At 39.3% G+C, this 18,507-nt stretch overlaps 1 protein-coding gene across 6 annotated transcripts in view; it reads right to left on the reverse strand.

Moving 5' to 3' along the window:
- The window catches only part of gapvd1 (GTPase activating protein and VPS9 domains 1), a 34,228-nt gene extending 18,215 nt beyond the window's left edge, over nt 1–16,013 (reverse strand). Inside the window, exons 1-9 of one of the 6 annotated variants that reach the window (XM_037097834.1) lie at nt 15,847–16,013; nt 9,247–9,463; nt 7,244–7,511; nt 6,576–7,148; nt 6,415–6,498; nt 6,181–6,315; nt 3,443–3,635; nt 2,745–2,825; nt 265–422 (exon numbers count right to left, since the gene is read on the reverse strand). In XM_037097834.1, coding sequence (XP_036953729.1) covers nt 265–422; nt 2,745–2,825; nt 3,443–3,635; nt 6,181–6,315; nt 6,415–6,498; nt 6,576–7,148; nt 7,244–7,511; nt 9,247–9,431 — 1,677 coding nt within the window. In that variant the 5' untranslated portion in view covers nt 9,432–9,463; nt 15,847–16,013. Of the gene's footprint in view, nt 1–264; nt 432–2,368; nt 2,473–2,744; nt 2,826–3,442; nt 3,636–6,180; nt 6,316–6,414; nt 6,499–6,575; nt 7,149–7,243; nt 7,512–9,246; nt 9,464–15,846 lie in introns of those variants that run through there. The other 5 variants (XM_037097835.1, XM_037097838.1, XM_037097837.1 and 2 more) reach the window with 5 other exon arrangements.
- Between the last annotated feature and the right edge of the window lie 2,494 nt (nt 16,014–18,507).

Consider the following 18,507-nt stretch of genomic DNA (forward strand, 5'->3'; position numbering starts at 1 on the left):
GAGACAGAGGACATCCATACATTGAAAAATATGTTTGGTGATTACCTCATGAGCGTTACCTCATTCAAAGACTGCAGGGGATGAGAGAGGTGTTGTTTATACATGAGACATAAGGTTTCTTATCAGTTACATAACAAGCACACACAAAGCACATGACAAAGACTGAGAAGTCCTTCTCCCCTTTAGTGACAAGGAAAAAATATGACACTGGATTCATCACACCATCTCTTCTGCATATTAGTGCATTAATTCAAGTCACATTACCTCATTCTCTGACATCATCCCAGGGACCGTCTGAGGACCAGTTCCCAGTGAAATCACCAGCACCTCCTCTGGCATCAGCTCTTGTAGGGATTCTTGGGAGCTAGCCTCTGCCTCCCCCTCCTGGGCGATGTTGGTACGGCTGCGGCTACGGGCAGCTGCTAGTTGGCCAGTTGGGGGGAATTCAAAGGGAAACACTGTTATTCTCGGACTGTTACACTCACAGGATACTGAATACAAATAATATTCAGAACTAAAAATGTTGCTGGGTTCAAGTAATACATTCAGGAATTAATGTTTCACCAAACAACAGCATTGGTGAAAATGAACAGCACAGAACCAAGGCCCTCATCTGATATGTCACACCAATGTGTTGTCTGTAACTGTAATTCATAAGTATTAACAATGACTTTTGCTGTAGGGCTACAACTAACAATTATTTTAATGATTGATTGATTATTTAATCATTCAGTTTATAAAATATCAAAAATACCAATTTCCAGAGCCCAAAGTGACATTTTAAATAGCTTCTTTTGTCCAACCAACAGTTCAAAACCCAAAAGACTCTTAATTTACTATCATTAATGTCAGAGAAAATCTACCATTTATTTCATTTAAGAAGATGAAACCAGCAAATGTTTGACATTTGAAACAAATGATCATATAACAACAATTTTATAACAACAATTTACTTTCCATCGACTAATGGATGGATCAATTAAGTTGTTGCAGGTTTACTTAGCAGCTAACACATCAATAAGCCGCAAAGGCCTTTATCGGTTTCACAAAGAAGAAGTGAAAATTATCTTTTGACTGTTTTCCATATGTGGCTAACACTGGTGTGACATCAAAGACAGGTTTATCACTTGTTTCTCAATGATAGACAATTAGTCAGACAGTTATTTAACAATAACAAGGGGCAAGTTTTCTTTTAGCATGAAAATGTTACTGAAATCTGAAAAATGTTTTTTTACCACTGTGCACTGCTGACTGGTCAAGCTGAAAACAGATACACACATGCGCATACAAACCTCATAAGGCCCTATATCTGCCATATTATTTGAATGAAATCCTTTGCTGATACATAATATTCCGTGCATGTTTAAATACAAAATGACCTGCTTGCACAGTGTTTCTGGGATTATTATGTCAGGCCTGAAATAATAAAACTAAAGCAGCACATGACTCTCATACTACTCTACAGATGGGTCTGACATATTTCTGTGCTGTATTTTTGTGGCTGCAGCACACAACATTGGTCCTTTAGCTCCATCCACTGGCTATATCAAGAAAATTAAAACAAGAATCTAAAGTATGGACACTGCCTGGCACCAACTGTATATAAACAAGACAGCTGACCACATGACACTGATCTCGTGTTTCCTTTTCGATTCATGTGTTTTATATGCAATGCTTCCATAGCATTAGAAAGTATTAACAATTTGAAGACCACAAAAAGGATTCTAGTTCTACCACAAACTCTTCAATTGTGACACATACCTCAGTTGAGTATCTGAAACTGAAAACACTATACGTCAAACGCAGAGCTAAAAGAATCACTCAAACTCCTTGACATTGTCACTATAACTGGTTCTGCCCCTGCTCTCTTAAAGATGAGTAGATGCCATATGTACTATTCAGAACATAACTATACTATCGCCATCACACTGTAGCCATTTTCCACTAATTTCACAATCAGGGTGAAAGTCTCATAAACGTAAGACTACTGACAAAATGTCAGTGTTCCACTTCCTGATTGATTAGCAAATGAAAAGACAATAGATAGTAACTTGGAAGGACAGTGATATTTCAAGGTTAAACAACATAAGCCCATTAGCTACATGTTAGCATTAAACCAGATCTTAGCCTGTTGTCATATTCACCCATTCTCCCATACAGCCTTCCCCTTCCCTTAGGATTTTCACCATTCATCTTTAGGGTTAGGGTTGATGATCAAACAGAAGTGTCGAAATGATAATGAGATTATCAGACTATCTACATTTTTACAACTTCATACCTGGGACAGCAACAAGACATTTGAGCATTTGATCCCACCTAAACTTGACATCAGAGGAAAATGGCTGCCATGTGAATATAGTGTACTGTACAAATTTCTCATTTACTATGACAACAACTCATAAACACCAGAAGGAAACAAGGTGGAATACAGATTTTTCCTCACTCTACCTGGTATTGAAAAGCCATAATCTGCTGAATGAGGAAGAAAAAAGGGAAAACTTAGAGAACGAAATGAGTGGAAAAACATCTCAGCTCTAATCATGAGCCAAAGCAGTGTGCAAGGCGAAGCAAGCATGGTGAGAGCACATGGACAACAGCAGAGTTGTGTAAAAGTGGTGAGGCAGGGAGGTTACTGTGCAGCTAGGAGCATGGACTAGATGAGTGTCAACTAAAAACGCAACTGGGTGAGACAGATACATGAGTTAGTTTCTCTCCAGCTCTAACACCACTGACAGTCTACCCACCAAAAGGGGTTACTAATGGAATGTGTGCAGACAGAGTGGTGGCAGTGGGGTCCCAGGATGTTAAGGATGCTAAGTGTTGTCCTGGTCATTCATTGGCAGCACAGGAGGAAAGGAGAAGGACAAGGTAGGGAGTTGGAGAAAGAATAGAGAGCACATCTCAGAACTGAAAGTTGTTCAAGTCAAGTCAAGATTGTGTGTATAAACGTCATATTTCAGAGCAGCAAGCACAAGTGGTTCATTTCTAATTAAGGGGGTGTTACTACAGCATCATTTGTCTCGAGAATGCTAATGAAGGTAGTCTATGCATCTTTTCCATCCATTCCAATTAAAATGAGTTCATTTATATTTGGTAATTTAATTGGTTGTCATTTCTGTAATTGAGCCTCAATCCAGGCCATGCTAATTATCTTCATAACAAGCTGAGAAGAAGCTCATTAGCTTTCTATGAAACGCAGGGCTTTCACTAGCCATCACCACTCAACTCTACTTGTTTATTTTGCTTCTCATTAGACAAAATATTACACTCCTACTTTTAGTTCATGTTTCGACTTGTGCTATTCCTATAAGGCAAAATATTCTTTAGATCCTCACATTAGGAAATTACAAGAGGTTGCATCACGTTGAGCGCATCAATACATCTATTTATTCAAACCGAAGGGGCATGAAGACAGAGGCTTAGAGACCGCCAAGGTAGGTACCTAGGGGGAGTCTGTTCTTCTTGTTGGCAGGAGTGGTAGCTGGGGAGAGCTGGGGAGTGTTGGAGGGAGTGAGCTCCAGACTGTTGCTCTTCACAGTTCGATTCTGGGGCACGTTGGCAACCAGGGTCTCCAGAGCCATGTGCTCCTCTTCCCGAAGATGGTCTCCTGCCATCACACTCCGCACAAAGTCCACCTGTGCCGGAAGAGGAAGACATTATTCTTCAGAACATCACAATGAATCAATGACTGGAAGTGAGAGCTGACAAGTTTGTACATGCTGAAGTCTTGTTTGACATGAATCTAAAATGTTGCCAGTACAAAACATGGGATTACACACAGCTTTATGAAAAACTCACTGACAGCAAAGTTATTTCGCAATCAATTGAGGCAAAGAAAATCACACACAGCTATCATACACAAACAAAACAAAAGGCAATCGAGCGGCCTTGTGTCCTGACACAAACGGTATATGAACTGATACACATAACGTGCGCTCAAGTCAGAATAAGGTCAAAAGGTAAGTTAATACTAAAGCCTCTCCTCTTACCACATCCTTGCTATGTTTGAAACTGATTCACCTAAAATTCATGCGAATATCCATCCTATTTTCACCTTTTGTGTCAGTTGCCCTTACAGTTTGTGTACCCTTCATTAAAGTTTTAGTTTCACTTGTGTAGTTCCCTTTTAAAATATGACCTAAATAGTCATGATTTAACTGCCAGTAATTCATATTCAAACACTGCACATTTTTGTAATTTGACAACTGGTTAAGAAACCTAACTAGGTACGTAGGATTTGGACATTTTTAGCCATTACCAATATCTTATAAATACCCGCTTCCAATGGCTGACACTAATGAGATAATCAATACCTTCACAGTTTTGTATTTTTAAAAGAAGTTCATAACCTGTAGTACATGCACAGGTGAGGAAAGGCTAAGTGCAAAGTTGGATTATTCAATATTCCATAGGTCCAATAAGATTTGTTGCATTACATTTCAACTTTTTCCTTCCGCTCTGATCTTTTCGTAGAACATGTTTTGCAAATTGAAATTGTGTTTTCTTCCTCCAGACTGGCAAAAATCTTTTATGCTCTCTAGTCTAAACTTCATGGCTCTGCATAAGTGTAGCATTTTGAGGTCATGAGCGCCAACAGTGTGTTGCAGTTCTTCTTTTCGTTATCTCCTTCTTCTCTGTGTTTACTGGCAAATCGTAGACCAACTTCAAGCGTGCTTACCATCAACTACTGCTTATGAGCTCAATGAAAGCAATTTTGCTTTGTACTATCAGCTGTACATACCAACTTCAATTAATTTATCGACTGTTAAATGATATTTTCCACCATCTGTCTGGTATATATTGTATATCCCTAGTTATAATGGCATTTGGTAACAAGAAAGTCATAAAGAACATTGACTGGAGACTCACTGTGCAGTAACAAGATATTTGCTCGACAATACAACAAACTCTACCTGAAAATTTGATAGACCTGAATAAACATCCCTAGTTTAAAAAAAAAGCTTTATATATATATATGGAGAAATTTAAAAAGGATGTCTAGTGCACAGTGGTATCTTATCTACTGCACAGTGGTATCTTATCTACTGCCTATACATGACCTCTGTATTGGAACATTTTAAGCAGTGCTAGGAGTTTCAAGGAACTCTGTAAATGTATGCAGAGAGGTGCACCAAAATATTATCACATCACCTTGTCTGTAGGGAGGATAAAAGATATAAGTGTGGTAGTTTTATTGTGTTGTTCTCAAGTTCTACTCCAGTCTTTCCAGTTCATCAATGAGGCTAAGGCGGCCCGCTATAGTCTAAGTACTGCACCATAGTACTGCACCATAGTGTCCAAAAATGTTTTCAATTTGTCATAATAGCACTGAACAATGTTTTGCGGCATTGCTTCAGCAAAGCGTCATTAATTGTCAGTCTGTCAAACTTGTGGTCTCTAACAGTAATGTTAAGTAAGTAACTGTAATGACAGTAAAGATGTGCTAACTTGTAGGCAATCACTCACCAGTCAGTTTGTCTTGTTAACCCAGCTGGGCAGTACATATTCTATATCTCTCTGTCTCTCTGAAAAGAGTGAGATTGAAATACAACTCACATTATTTATTATGTTTGATAAATGCCAATGGGCAGCACGTGAATGAACCACGACTCAGAAGCGCATGTGTACACGTTAGACCAGACAATGGCAATAAATGAAGATCGCACTCCTGGGCGCTCAAAATTTTAAAACCAGAGCTAATAGGCTTCAAGATTAAAACCAATGAACTGATGTTGACTACTGACTATAGCTTACAGGTTTGTGCTAATGGACTGATGTTGACTACTGACTATAGCTTACAGGTTTGTGCTAACACTGTATAGACAGAGGTGCTTAGTAGAATAAATTGTGAGGACTGGACTAATCACCAACAGCAGAGCAAAGCTTAATGTTATATTTCATTATTTTCTACATTTTATATTCACCACAATTTCTCATTTATGGTTATGTTATTTATGAGATAGCCTCTTAATGTTTTGTCTTCAAGTGCATCAGATTAATACATTTAACTTAAAAAGGTGCAGAATTTTCTTCTTTTTCAACATGCCTGAGACCCCCTAGTGTGCGGCCCTATAGTCTTACGAAAACCTTTGAGAAACACTATACCCGGTATATTGGTAGTGCCACAAACTCAAACTTTCAAATGGTACCAATGTTGCATACAAGTGTAAAAGAGCCTACCAGCACGAGCAGCTGATTATGTGTAATATAGACCGCAGTTCTACTGAGGCCTTCAAGAAGGTTCATTGAGGACATGGGTGGGGTCTCAACTGCTCTTCCTCCAATCACCACATCCAGAAAGGCAGCAACACAACTCTATAGATGAGGAAGAAGAAAGGTACAATAAAGGTATTGAAATGATAAATATGTAATACTTTGGCTAGAATTAATAAAACACTGCAATGTTTCACACACCTTATCAAATTTCAACAAACTGCTCTTCCGTCTTGGGTCTGCATCATCGTCAGCCATGGCCAACTGCTGCAGAAGCTGCCCAACCTGTATAAGAAGAAGTATGCAATATCAATCTAGACTGTGGTGTAACATGTGAAAAGAATACATGCTTTGCCACTGACCTGCATTAGATTGAATCGGGCCACTTCATTGATGGGAGCATCTGAGATGATACCATACTGCTCTGGGTTAACGATAGCTGGGCAGATGAAGCAAGTCAGCAGTAGGTCTGTACACATGGTGCGCACCTCACCCACTTCAAGACGCTCCACACATGACAAAGTCTTGTACATCTGTGACACAATCCAGCGCAGGCTGTGGGGAAAGCAGTAGGTGTTCTGCTTCAGATAACCAATGAACTTATTGACCAGAGCTACCAGCTTGGCTTCGTTGGCCTCCACAGCGGCCTGCACCCGCTGTCTGTAGGTCTCAGAACCCTTCTCTCCAAAGCGTTCCTGCTGGGCAGGAGTGAGGCGCTCTGTCACCTTGGCAGGATCCGTCTCCAGGTGGTCTTCATCTTCCACCAGGAGCTGCATAATGGGTTCATGGAGGGTGGCAGTGAGGAAGAGCTTGGCTGAGTACAGGCCCTCAGAAAAGAGCTTGAAAAGGATGCTAAAGGCACAGGTTCCCCGGCGCAGTAGACGGCGAGGATTGTCACTCTCCTTCAGCTCAAACTCTACCAGGTATCGCAACACCTGAAATTTGGCAAAAAACAAAGTCGCACCAGTTCAAACACCTTATCTTACTGAGAGGCAATTAAGTAACACAAGACTCAGGTATGATCCCTAACCTGTAGCAGGTAGCTCTCATCCTCCTGCATGATACAGTTCCCATAAAGTGAGGTGAAGACTGTATGGATGACTGCCTGGGTGTGCTCCTGGTTAAGTCTCTCTCCTGCCACCAGACAGGATGCCACCAGTCTAGGATTCTCCCTCAATCTGGCCACAAACTCGCCGTAGATCGTCTCCTGGAAGCCCAGAGTCTTGTAGCCATCGACAAACTGTGTGTCTTCCAGCATTTTTGCATGTTGGCAGCACTCGGCCGGAGATGCCTCCGCACTGTAGAACAGAGTTGTTTCATTAGTAATATTTTTCATATACAATCACTTGGGCCAATAACTACTATCATTAGTTACTGTAAATCCTTCTCACTGTGACGACCGAATCTATCTATGCTTTGTCCAAGCTGAAGACAAATCATCCAATCTAGTTTTGACTGATGTAGATCCAATTTTAGGCAAGCAAGTCCAGTATCTTTGTGCTGGGAAATAAATATGTCAGTAAGAGGCAAGAATCAGAAGTGAAATCTGGCCACATTTAAGATTTTATAAACTTTACAAACTGAGCTGGACAAGCTGAGCGTAAAATCTGACTCAAAGTAGTAGTAGTAGTAGGCTCTGACAACTTTGCAGTTCAACTCTGAGAGAGGACAGTGCAGCAGGGTCATGTTTGTCACATTCAGAAAGTGCCCCGTCATAGAGCTCTTACGCGGTAAAACCCGATTTGGGATGCTTCATTATTGTTAATGTGCAGAGATGGGTCACACGGCACTGGTACTGAAAAGATGCAGATTACACTGTTGTACTCATTAATTTCACTATTTTTTTATTTAGATTTAGATAAATTTAGATTTATTTGACTGTTTGTATTAGTTGTTGAAAAAGCAACCATGTGTAATGAAATAGAACACTGATGGTGTAATACACTGCAATGCATCAAGATGCTGATCACTGTGCATTTGAATCATGGACAGGTGAATTGTAATTTAATCAAAACGTGACTCTAGTGAAGATTCACTCCTCTAGTAAATGTATTATATCACATGCTTAAATAACAAAGGGATGCTCCAGCTCTGCAGGGTCCCTTTGAGGATATCTGGTCAAACTAGTGACTCAAGAACACTATACAGCATCAAACTTGACCTCATATTTGTATTCTTGGTTTAGTATCTTAGCACTATTTCTAGCCCAGAAATCCACAGCAACTGCGGTTGAAGGTGCAGGCGATACTGCAGTATGGCTCTCACCCTCTGGACAATACTCTGGTCAAACAGAGGAGCACCTTCAGTGAGAGACTGATCGCTCCAAATGCACCACTGAGTGCCACAGGAAATCATTTTTACCTATGGCCATTAAACTTTACAACTCCTCCCTCTGATGATTGGACTCAAATGGCTATTTCTAAAAACAAAACAAAAACTATAATTACTCATTCTCATTTCATTTATAACGCTATAACCATTTTGTTTTATGTTGTATATATTTCCAGATCGTCTACTTTATTATTTTATTTTTTATTTCATCTTACTGTCTACTTTAATACTTTATTTTATCTTATTTCATTTTATTGTCTACTTTAATACTTTAATTTATGTTATTTTATTTCATTTCATTGTCTATTTTAGCATTTTATTTATATCTTTTTCTCTTGTTTCTATTCATGGAGTATTTCTATTTCTACTTTGCACGGAGACTCTGGAACAAAAACAATTTCCCCTGGGGATTAGTCAAGTATTCTGATGCTGAAAACAAATTTACATTTTAAAAGTCTACAGCCTCAAATTTAAAAACAAATGTTAAAATTCAAGCTCCAACACGTAGGAACATATTTGCTTTTAGCAGTACTATTCCCAGCCAACATACTAAATACTGCTCTCTGCCACTTGTTCATAACAGTCACTCATAACAGGAATTGTCAACTTTCAAAACACCCTGTAAAACCACAAAATAGTTGGTTTCATGTAAGTTATAGAGGTGCCTGAAGACATATTAAGCCAGAGCATATCAGGCCTAACCTGGTGAGAATGAGCCGATCAAGATTGATCCTCTGCTGTTTCGAAATCCATGCAGCCCGGTACAGCCTTTCGGCTGTCTTCAGCACATCACTGTTGAGCCTCTGGATCAGCTGCTTCTCCGATGCCACGTACAGCCGCTCCTGCTTCAGGTGGTGGGCCAGAGTGTGGATATCTGGCTTCACCATCTTCACCAGCACACAGGCAGAGAGCTAAATGACTAAAGAACACAAAAAACAAGATGGAAGTGAAATAGATAAAAGATGAATATGTGGAACGGAAACTAAATCAGAGGTTAATTAACCTTTAATCAAATGTCAGACCACAATCACATTGGCAATAATGTGAGTTGGTAGCTGGTAGTGTAAAAGCAGTCTACAGCTGGACAGGGTGGGAGATGAGCACCCACCACTAGCCATTGACTTTGACCAACCCACAAGCCACAGTGGCGATTTCAGTTGAGTTAGCAATTGGACATGACTTTCTAAGACACAGAGCATTTAATTGAGTTATACACCTGCCCTGTTGATGGTAGCAATACACCTGTGCTGCTGCTAGTACGCCCAGGACAAAAATAAAGTCTGCATGAGATGTGTTTTTCATGTGGTTTAACCAAATCATCTTAAGCACAATAAAAGGGTAGTTGCACCTACAAATGGTATGAGGCAGTCCAACTAGCACTGGCTAAAAACTGATGAAAACTGATGAAGCCACTAATCTCTATATGGACCAGTTCATGAATGTTCTGCACTTTTGACAATGGCCTGGCCAAAGTAACAACGCAACATTTCTAAATAAGTGATAGTAGCCTTCATCAGTTTAGCAGTTCTTTAAGGACATGCATTTTCATGTTCATAATTCAATTTTCAATAAATCAGTTTCATAAGGGAGCACTTCATACATTTTTAAATTGTCAACTTGTCAGTTTAAAGTTACAGCAGTACTGCTAACAGTTGACATTCACATGTGTACTGCAGAGCACATACTGAGACATGCCATTTTTTTAAATAAACATTTTTCATGCGATTGTGTTGTTGTTGATTTTTTTTTTTTACACCTATACCAATTTTACAAAAAAAACAATGACTGGAAAATGATGGAAGGGAAAAAAAATTGAGGGGCTGGTAGAATTTAGCCACTGCGGCTTTCCAACACTGGCTCAAGATGCTTTCTCAAGTCTGATAAAATAAACCATGATGCAGTGGGTAATTGTTGTTCCTTTTTAACATGTGTATTTGTAGGATCTGTGACATATTTGTAGAATACTTTACTAATGGTTTACATTTACACTAGTTTACCTTACCCGATCACATCCTTTTTTTTAGCAAACAGTAGAACTAATATTATCAGATATGATTATTCAACTTGTGCTGCATCTTTAAGTAAATGTATTTACAGGAAATGTAGGAAACAGTTCCCTTTTCTGTTAAGGTTTGGCTGAACACAAACTCACACATGATGCTTGCGTCATGCAGGGGAAGTCATTTGCATTCCATGTGCTGCACACCGGCCTGATGACAACAGGCAAAGCACGCCTTTTCACAAGCTTCAGGAGACGCTACATAGCTGAATATGCAAATCCCACTCCATTTTCCAAACATACACAGCCAAGACATACAAACCAAGCCGAGGGCATGAAATTTGAATGATTTCGTGGTGAATCCTTCGCACAAAAGCCCCTTTGTGGCTGGTTGCTAACATAGCAAACACAGATTTAGCTGTAGAGCGATGGCTCCGGGAGCAGAATGAGACTAGACTGGAGAAAACTGTCACAGAATGGGAATGACTGCAAGGTAGTGTCACTGCCCGCAAGCTAACAGACAACCACAACGTCGGAGTTGATATGCCTAACAAATCTAATTAAATCTGCATAACCAAACGCTCTACAATAAATTTCCTGGGCAAACCAAGAATAAACAATGATTATTGAAATGCAATCCCTTAAGTAAATTGTCGTTATTTTTGTCAAGTTTTAGGTCTAGTTTAAAAACCAACAAATACAACTCTGATACAAATACGGTATGTTATTTTATGGTTGGTGGAGAAAAAAAATGCATATTCAAAGTGTTTTTCCAGTTCTTTGTGAGGCACAGCTTCCTCTGACCACGTGAGAAACGTGATGGCTACCTGCTCACCAGCAATTGAGCATTCAGTCAAAACTCAAAATAAACATCAAACATTCAATGATTACAGTGTTTTGGTTCCATCGTAACACAGCATGTATGTAACTGTCAATGTGTATTTGTGATGGCACCGACTTGTTTTATCTTCAATTAACTTTGACATAAAGACTAAATAATTGACTGAAAATATGTTTCCCAATATAGGGCCTAAAACTTGTCAGAATGAGTGAAATGACAGATGATAAATGTAGACGATAATAACACTACATCTAGACACTCCAATACAGTAGGCGGGTGTAGGCATCCTTACAGTCGCTTTGCAATCTGCCAATAAACACAGTTATTGGTATCAGCGGGAAAATGTCTGTGGTGTGCACCATTAGTTTATCACACACACAAAATGTATCTGTCATCTGACCTGCTATGAAGTGAATGGCGGCAGCAACAAGGGCTGCGAGTAATAATTATTTTATTAGAGAATAATTCAATTGTTTGGATTTTAATATGTCAGAATTTACTGAAAAATGTCCGTACAATTTTTCCCTGAGCCCAATTCCTTTAAGTCCAACCACCAGTCCACAATCCAAAAATAGTTATGCCCACAGAAGGCTGAGAAAGGCAGCAAATATTCAAATCAGCAAGGCTAATAACAGATTTTTTTTTCTCCAGAATGTATCAAAAAAATTAATCACGAAGTTGCCAATTAATTTTCTGTTGATTAACAACTCAATAAATCATCTAATCATTTAAGTTACATGTCAGTCTCTACAAGTAAGCTAATCCCAAGAAAATATTTTTGCCTTCTGAATCAGTTTGTCAGCGGAGTGTGTATGTATGAAATTTTTTGAACTAGTATGGTCACACGTAGAGTTTGAGTTTAGCGTTGTGGGAACAGAAGCTGGCTGCACTAAAACAGACCACTTGGTGAGGGCTTTAATTTGTTGTCAACTGATCTACATTTAAGACCTTTCTAGATTAACAGACCTGGATATTTGAATTAATAATTATTAAAATGTATATCTGAATGAATGGACAGGTAACTGGCTGACAAGTACACACATGGTGCAGTTACACACATTACACTCATGTTCTCGAATAAGCACATTCCTCACATACTTGGAAGGAAGTGAAAAAGCAACTTGGCTATTAAGCGGCTAGCACAGAGGTTAGCTGCCATTTCTCATGGCCCCCGTGCCCATCCCCTCCAACACAATCTACTGCACATAGCTACCTGGTGAGTCAGTCATGGAACACACTGAGGAACTCTAAAGCAGAAGAGAAACCAAAGAACAGACAGCATCAGGGACATAATCTGAAACCTTCTGAGTTATGTGACAATGATCATAGTTTTGGCAGGACAGCCAGTCAAAGCTGTGCATATGACAGACAAGAGGACCAACAGTTCAACCATAACATCTGTGTAATCACCATAATTATAACAAGGCAGCCTAGGAGACAAGAGGCAGGGCAAAGAAAAAAAACAGAGGATTTAAAATTCCCTGCCCAGTCCAACTACTTCAATAATATGATCTAAATATTTTAAATGTTGACATTATCTCTTAAATGTGGAGCACAAAACAACAGTGTAATACCACAGCAACACAGTAAAGATGTTTGGAACACAGCCCTCTCCTCCCACTACATGATCTAATACACACATACACAGTCAGAGACACACCGTCCAATGGCATAAAGTTCTTTTTATAGCTAGATATTAAAAGGATTTCACTTTCTACAAGGTATTCATGGTCAACAGTTAACATCCTCTTTACGCTTCCTTTTCAGACAATTTCTTACACTGCTCAGAAGACAAATACCACCCATATCATATATCGTACGCGGTTTATCAGTGACCTTTCCCACATTTTAGACTCTGTACAGAACCTCAATAGTTTCCCATCACTAGTACAGTAAAAAATGTTTCCATAATATTTGGGCTGAACAATGAGGCAAAAAGAGATTATTTTTGAGAGATTATTTTGACAGAAACTGCAATACAAGTGTTTTAGAGAGAATGGTTATCTTTTGCATTTTTTCAGGGTAGGTGGTTTTACTTGAATCACAAGCTCCTGTCATTTAGATATTGCACATTGGGCATAGTTTTCTTTAATATTTTGATTAATTGTACAGCCCTACATACCACTAATTCTTAGAAAGAAAAAAAACAAAGAAAAAAAAAAACACTGTCAATAATTGAAAGATGCTTTTCAGTGTGTGGTCAAAATTTGGGTAAAGGGACGGATGGGCAAGCATGAGTCTTTCATTTTCCCCGTTCTGATTTATCGTGTTGGTCTCAGACTTGAATAAGCGACCTTCTGGCAACACACTTCTCTAACCTTCAAGCGACCACTACCCCCCAAAAAATGTTCCAATTATCCTCTGGCTCTAACACAAGAAGCTCTAGTCATGGACAAAAGAAAAAAAAAACTAAACATACATTACAGTCTTGAGTCTTCCTAAGTCTGTGTTTTTACACCAAATACAGCATGAAGGGCCAACAAGATCTGTTTTATGCCACTGCTCTTTATTCGGTTGAGTAAACAGTTTTACAAATTTTATGCATAAACAGCACTTGACATTAACATGGAACACTATCTACCACGTGTCCATCATATGTGAAAGTTAAACGTCACAGTTATAAACATAACCCAGTTAACCATATGTGTTGTCACTTTATCTACTGTCTGGAGGACAACTACCTGCTATCAGTAAGTGTTCAACACAATCATGTGAACTGTGAAAGGGGTTTAGGTTCAGGCCCTGTGACAGACCCATGAACATGGGTTGAAACATGTCTGGCTGCCCAACACACTGAATCTACACTTACATGTGAAATGGCTTCAAGGAAATCTTGACAATTCAGGGCACAGAGATTTTACCTGATACAAAATCCTACTGACAAAGTGAAGCAAACGGCACAAACATAGAGATACAGAGCTGTGAGGTTCAATATCCTTCTTAACTTGTAGATACTGCCTTCAATTACGACAATTTCTCAGGAGTTAAGCAATACATCAGGACAAAAAAAGTGAAGCAGTGCTTTTACTCAAATATATCAATCATAGACACCACTAGTAGAAAGGAAACAGAAGGTGGTATTGCAATTTATGAAGAATAATGTTGTCATAGATATCAACTGAAACAACCATCACTGTTCTCGGTTCTATGCTAAACTTTCATATTCGTGCATTCTGACAAGGAATGATGAACCTACTTTGAAGAACTGAATGAATCAAGGAACTACTATGAGTCCGGTTTCACAGCAAATATGATACATTTGTCGCGCATGAATTTCAATAGTCATTCTACCTAAAACCACCAAGTCAAGTGACTCCATTTCCAGGCAATCTTTCATCATCAGTCCAGAGGAAAGCAAGTCTGGTTGACAGATCAGATTATGATTTAAGTCGTAATTACAAAATAAATAAGTTACTGAAAGGGATTTTTGACATTGTAAGGAATGATTTGCGGTATAATGTGAAATCTAGCCCTGGGCAAAAATGTTTGTCCTTTTATAGTGACCAGATAGGGGGCAGATACTGGGCAATAGTGAAACAACAGTGAATGTCAAAGTGGGATGTAATGTATGTATATTTGGATTGTAATTAATTCGTATTTTCACCATTTCAGCTATTAGGCACAATTTCATTGAGCCTGCCTGGTAAGAGGAAAAATGCAATAACATTAATGACTACCAAATGTTCAGCATTATAGCTTCGTACAAATACTTAAGTGATTCACTTAATTGATTACATTTTGTCTGTTACTAATAACAGCAATATCGGACATGGTGGGGCGATAATGTACTTCTATGTTACAAATGGTTAATGGTAATATCCCGTGTTTAAACATTTATGATGTTAATGACAGTAGGCCATTATATCCCACGGCCTCAAACCCTTAATGTAACAGATATAATGAACGGTTTTCAAACCACAACTTTAGAAATCCCTGTCACAGGCTCCATGAGTGGTCACATTTGATACAAAAACTTGCAAGATTATAGTGCCCTTGATTCATTAGCACTAGTCAGTCTAAGATTTAGCCAGAGAATTAGCCAGACAAATTAAGATGGGTTTGGTTAAGTTGAGGTCTGTTGACGCGAGCTAGGTAACGTCAAAGTTGTCTTACATCAATTTACCACCAGACAAGATGAGAACATCAAATAAACCACGTAACCAGCGTTAGGTCAGCTAAACGATGTGAGGGGAAACCGACACACTTCAAGCAACCGGGCGCTAGCTTGGTACGAGTCAGCACGGGTTTGTGTGTGCACTGATTTAAAGAACAAATAGTAAAGTGGCGAAGAAGCTAACCAAGAGGAAGCCCGCTTGCGTTAGCCAAGTTAAACTCAGCTAACGTTTGCTAGTCAAACAGCGTTAAGCTAACGATAAGCTAGTTAGCTACGTTAGCTTAGCTTTAGGCTGCAAGCTCCTGGATGGCCAAATGAGACCAACAAAACGTATATTTAGCCACTTACCAAATGTAATTAGCGTCTACTGGTCGTCCACGGTTTCTCTAAACACAGCTGTTCATAAGATTTCTCGAGTCAGTGGGGTTGTTTGTTGGCGGTTAGCCGTCTCTCACTGGCTTCTGCAGGAACGAACAGTGCTGTCATTTGCTGTCATCACGAGGAGACCTGCGCAACACGCATGCGCAAATGACTGTTAAAGGGACTTCACACTGGTAGAGAAAAAAGCCTCAACATAATTGAGTACTAAAAAAGTTTGATATAACTTCTAACAAATCATTCAGAGGTTTTAAATTAAAAAAAAAAATGATTCAGGAGTATAGGTACTACCTTACTGGATAATATCTAAAACTCAATTTCTCTGTGAACACAAAAGTCCAAAAGTCATTGTCACTGTCAGAAATGTGTTGGGTTTTTCAAATTTTCAAAGTCATTTGGTTTATTTTGTTGGTTTGTCGTGTTTGTCTGACACATATGAATATAAAACACATGATGGTAATGTAAAAAGTATGAATGAGAATGAAACCTGTAATGGCAAATAGCCTATATATACTGTATTACAAAAATGACACCCAGAAGAATAACAAGAGGTAAAATACAACAGACAAGCTCACAAATACATTTTTAAATATTAGTGTTAAAAAACTGCACATTAAAGATGAGTGTGGAATAAGAATGGGAACAAACTGGTGTAATAGTCATATTTGCAGTATGAACAACAGCTCCTGAGAGTGATCGTTATTGTTCTTAATGAAATCATTTTAAGAGCAGCGCAAGTTGTTTTTCATATGAAGACAATGACATTTTTTTTATTACAAAGGAAGATTAATATTATTAGTCTGTCTAATTGGGCAATTATGTAGTTGGTAACTGTCAGCAAATGTGTGCAAAAGGACATGTATAAGTAAATCTGTGTTCTTGCATCTCACATTAAAGGCAACTGTTGAGATTTGAGGAATATAGGCAATATTGATGTCAAAAATAGTCAAGGCAGTTTTTAAAAAAGGGAAGCTTACATCTGACTCCTGGCACTTCTGCTCTCCTCACCTCCACCGTTCTTCATCTATCATCCCTCATCACCTTCAACTGCTTTCTCCGTAAATTCTTACACATCTTACTCCTCATGGAAAAACGTTGTTAGCATAGTCCATAGTGAGTGGAGGAAACAAGACACACTCACACACACCCTCCCATGACAATGCTAAGGTTGACCCATAGAGGACAATATTTCCCAGGTAATGTAATACATCTTTTCCTCCATTCACAGTTGGTGCACTGCATTGTAGCCTGACACACTACATCTCTGACATCTGTGTTTGTTCACAGATATATAACCCCTATTAATGGGATTAACAGTATTGTAGCTAATTCTGTTAGATAGGAAACATCTATTGTAATGCACTACTTATAAGGTGTAGTACTCGACAGGTGTACCTGATTAACTGCATCACAGCAAACTGCTCACAAAATCACCAGGAGTAAGCCACCATTGATGGAAGACTTCTATACCCAGCAGTGCAGGAAAAAGTCCAACAGCATTAACTAAGAATCCAATGACCCCTAACACAGCACCTGGTCCTCCACCACCAGGCTCAGGCACATAAGACTGTTCATCTCCTCACCTTTTCCTGGTATTCAAGTCACACTGCACACTGCTGGTATGTGTTGATGAAGGTTCTCAGTCATCCAGGTCATGGTAATTCTAAGTGCTGTATTGTAGGCAACTGGACTTGTTTCAGTTTCTTGATGAAGTTTCCCCTCTCATCCAAGAGGCTTCCTCAGTTCTGATGCTGGTATGTATGACCGCATTCAAAACCCTACAGGTAATTTATGATAATGACATTTTTAACTGTATTTTAGACTTTTTTTTATGTTCCTCTTTTAAAAACCTGCAGTGCTTGGCAGGGTGGGAATTTGCCCCATACTTTGGCCTTGATGCCCCGTGAAAAATCATATGGTCATATCATATGGTCACACTGGCCTTTGTGCCCCTGGCTCGGTTCCCAAGAGGGTTACCTTAAGCTAATGCTAACTAGCAGCTAACCACTTTTAGATAATGGGTCACTAATACTGTCAATTCGTCTGTCCAGAAATGCCAAGCTTCAAGGGAGCTTGTAAAAAAATGAAAAACTCCTGTGGGAGTCTGCTGCTAAGTGCATGCCCTACTAGAAAAAAACAGCACAGACCAGCATGATTTCCATGCTGGTTAGTGCTGGTTTGGTGCTGGTTTACCTGGTGGGCCAGCATGATGAAGCTGGTCCACTAGCAAGGTCCCATTAATTATGCTGGCCTACCAGCATAGTCTTGCTGGTGAGGTTCCTGATGAAGCTGGTCATCAGCATACCAGCACCAGCACCCCATGCTGGTGACCAGCATACCAGCACCAAAACACAACATATGCTGGTCTTGCTGGTCACCAGCTATGCTGGTCTGTGCTGGTTTTTCCAGCAGGATGTGGCTTGATGGATTTATACTACGGTCAGTGTCAACTTATTCAGTCCCATCATGACAAGCGTCTTTTACTATGAAGAGCACACTCTTAATGTTTTGGTCTGCTGCAGATGTTATGGATAGCAATATGCCACAGTATTTATGTTGTGCTGATTTGGTGTATTTTCTCAAGGGAAGCGGTATATCAAGTGGCAAGGTGTTGGAGAGAGAGAGCTGGCC

Source organism: Acanthopagrus latus, chromosome 5 (assembly GCF_904848185.1).
Source record: "Acanthopagrus latus isolate v.2019 chromosome 5, fAcaLat1.1, whole genome shotgun sequence".
Classification (NCBI taxonomy): domain Eukaryota; kingdom Metazoa; phylum Chordata; class Actinopteri; order Spariformes; family Sparidae; genus Acanthopagrus; species Acanthopagrus latus.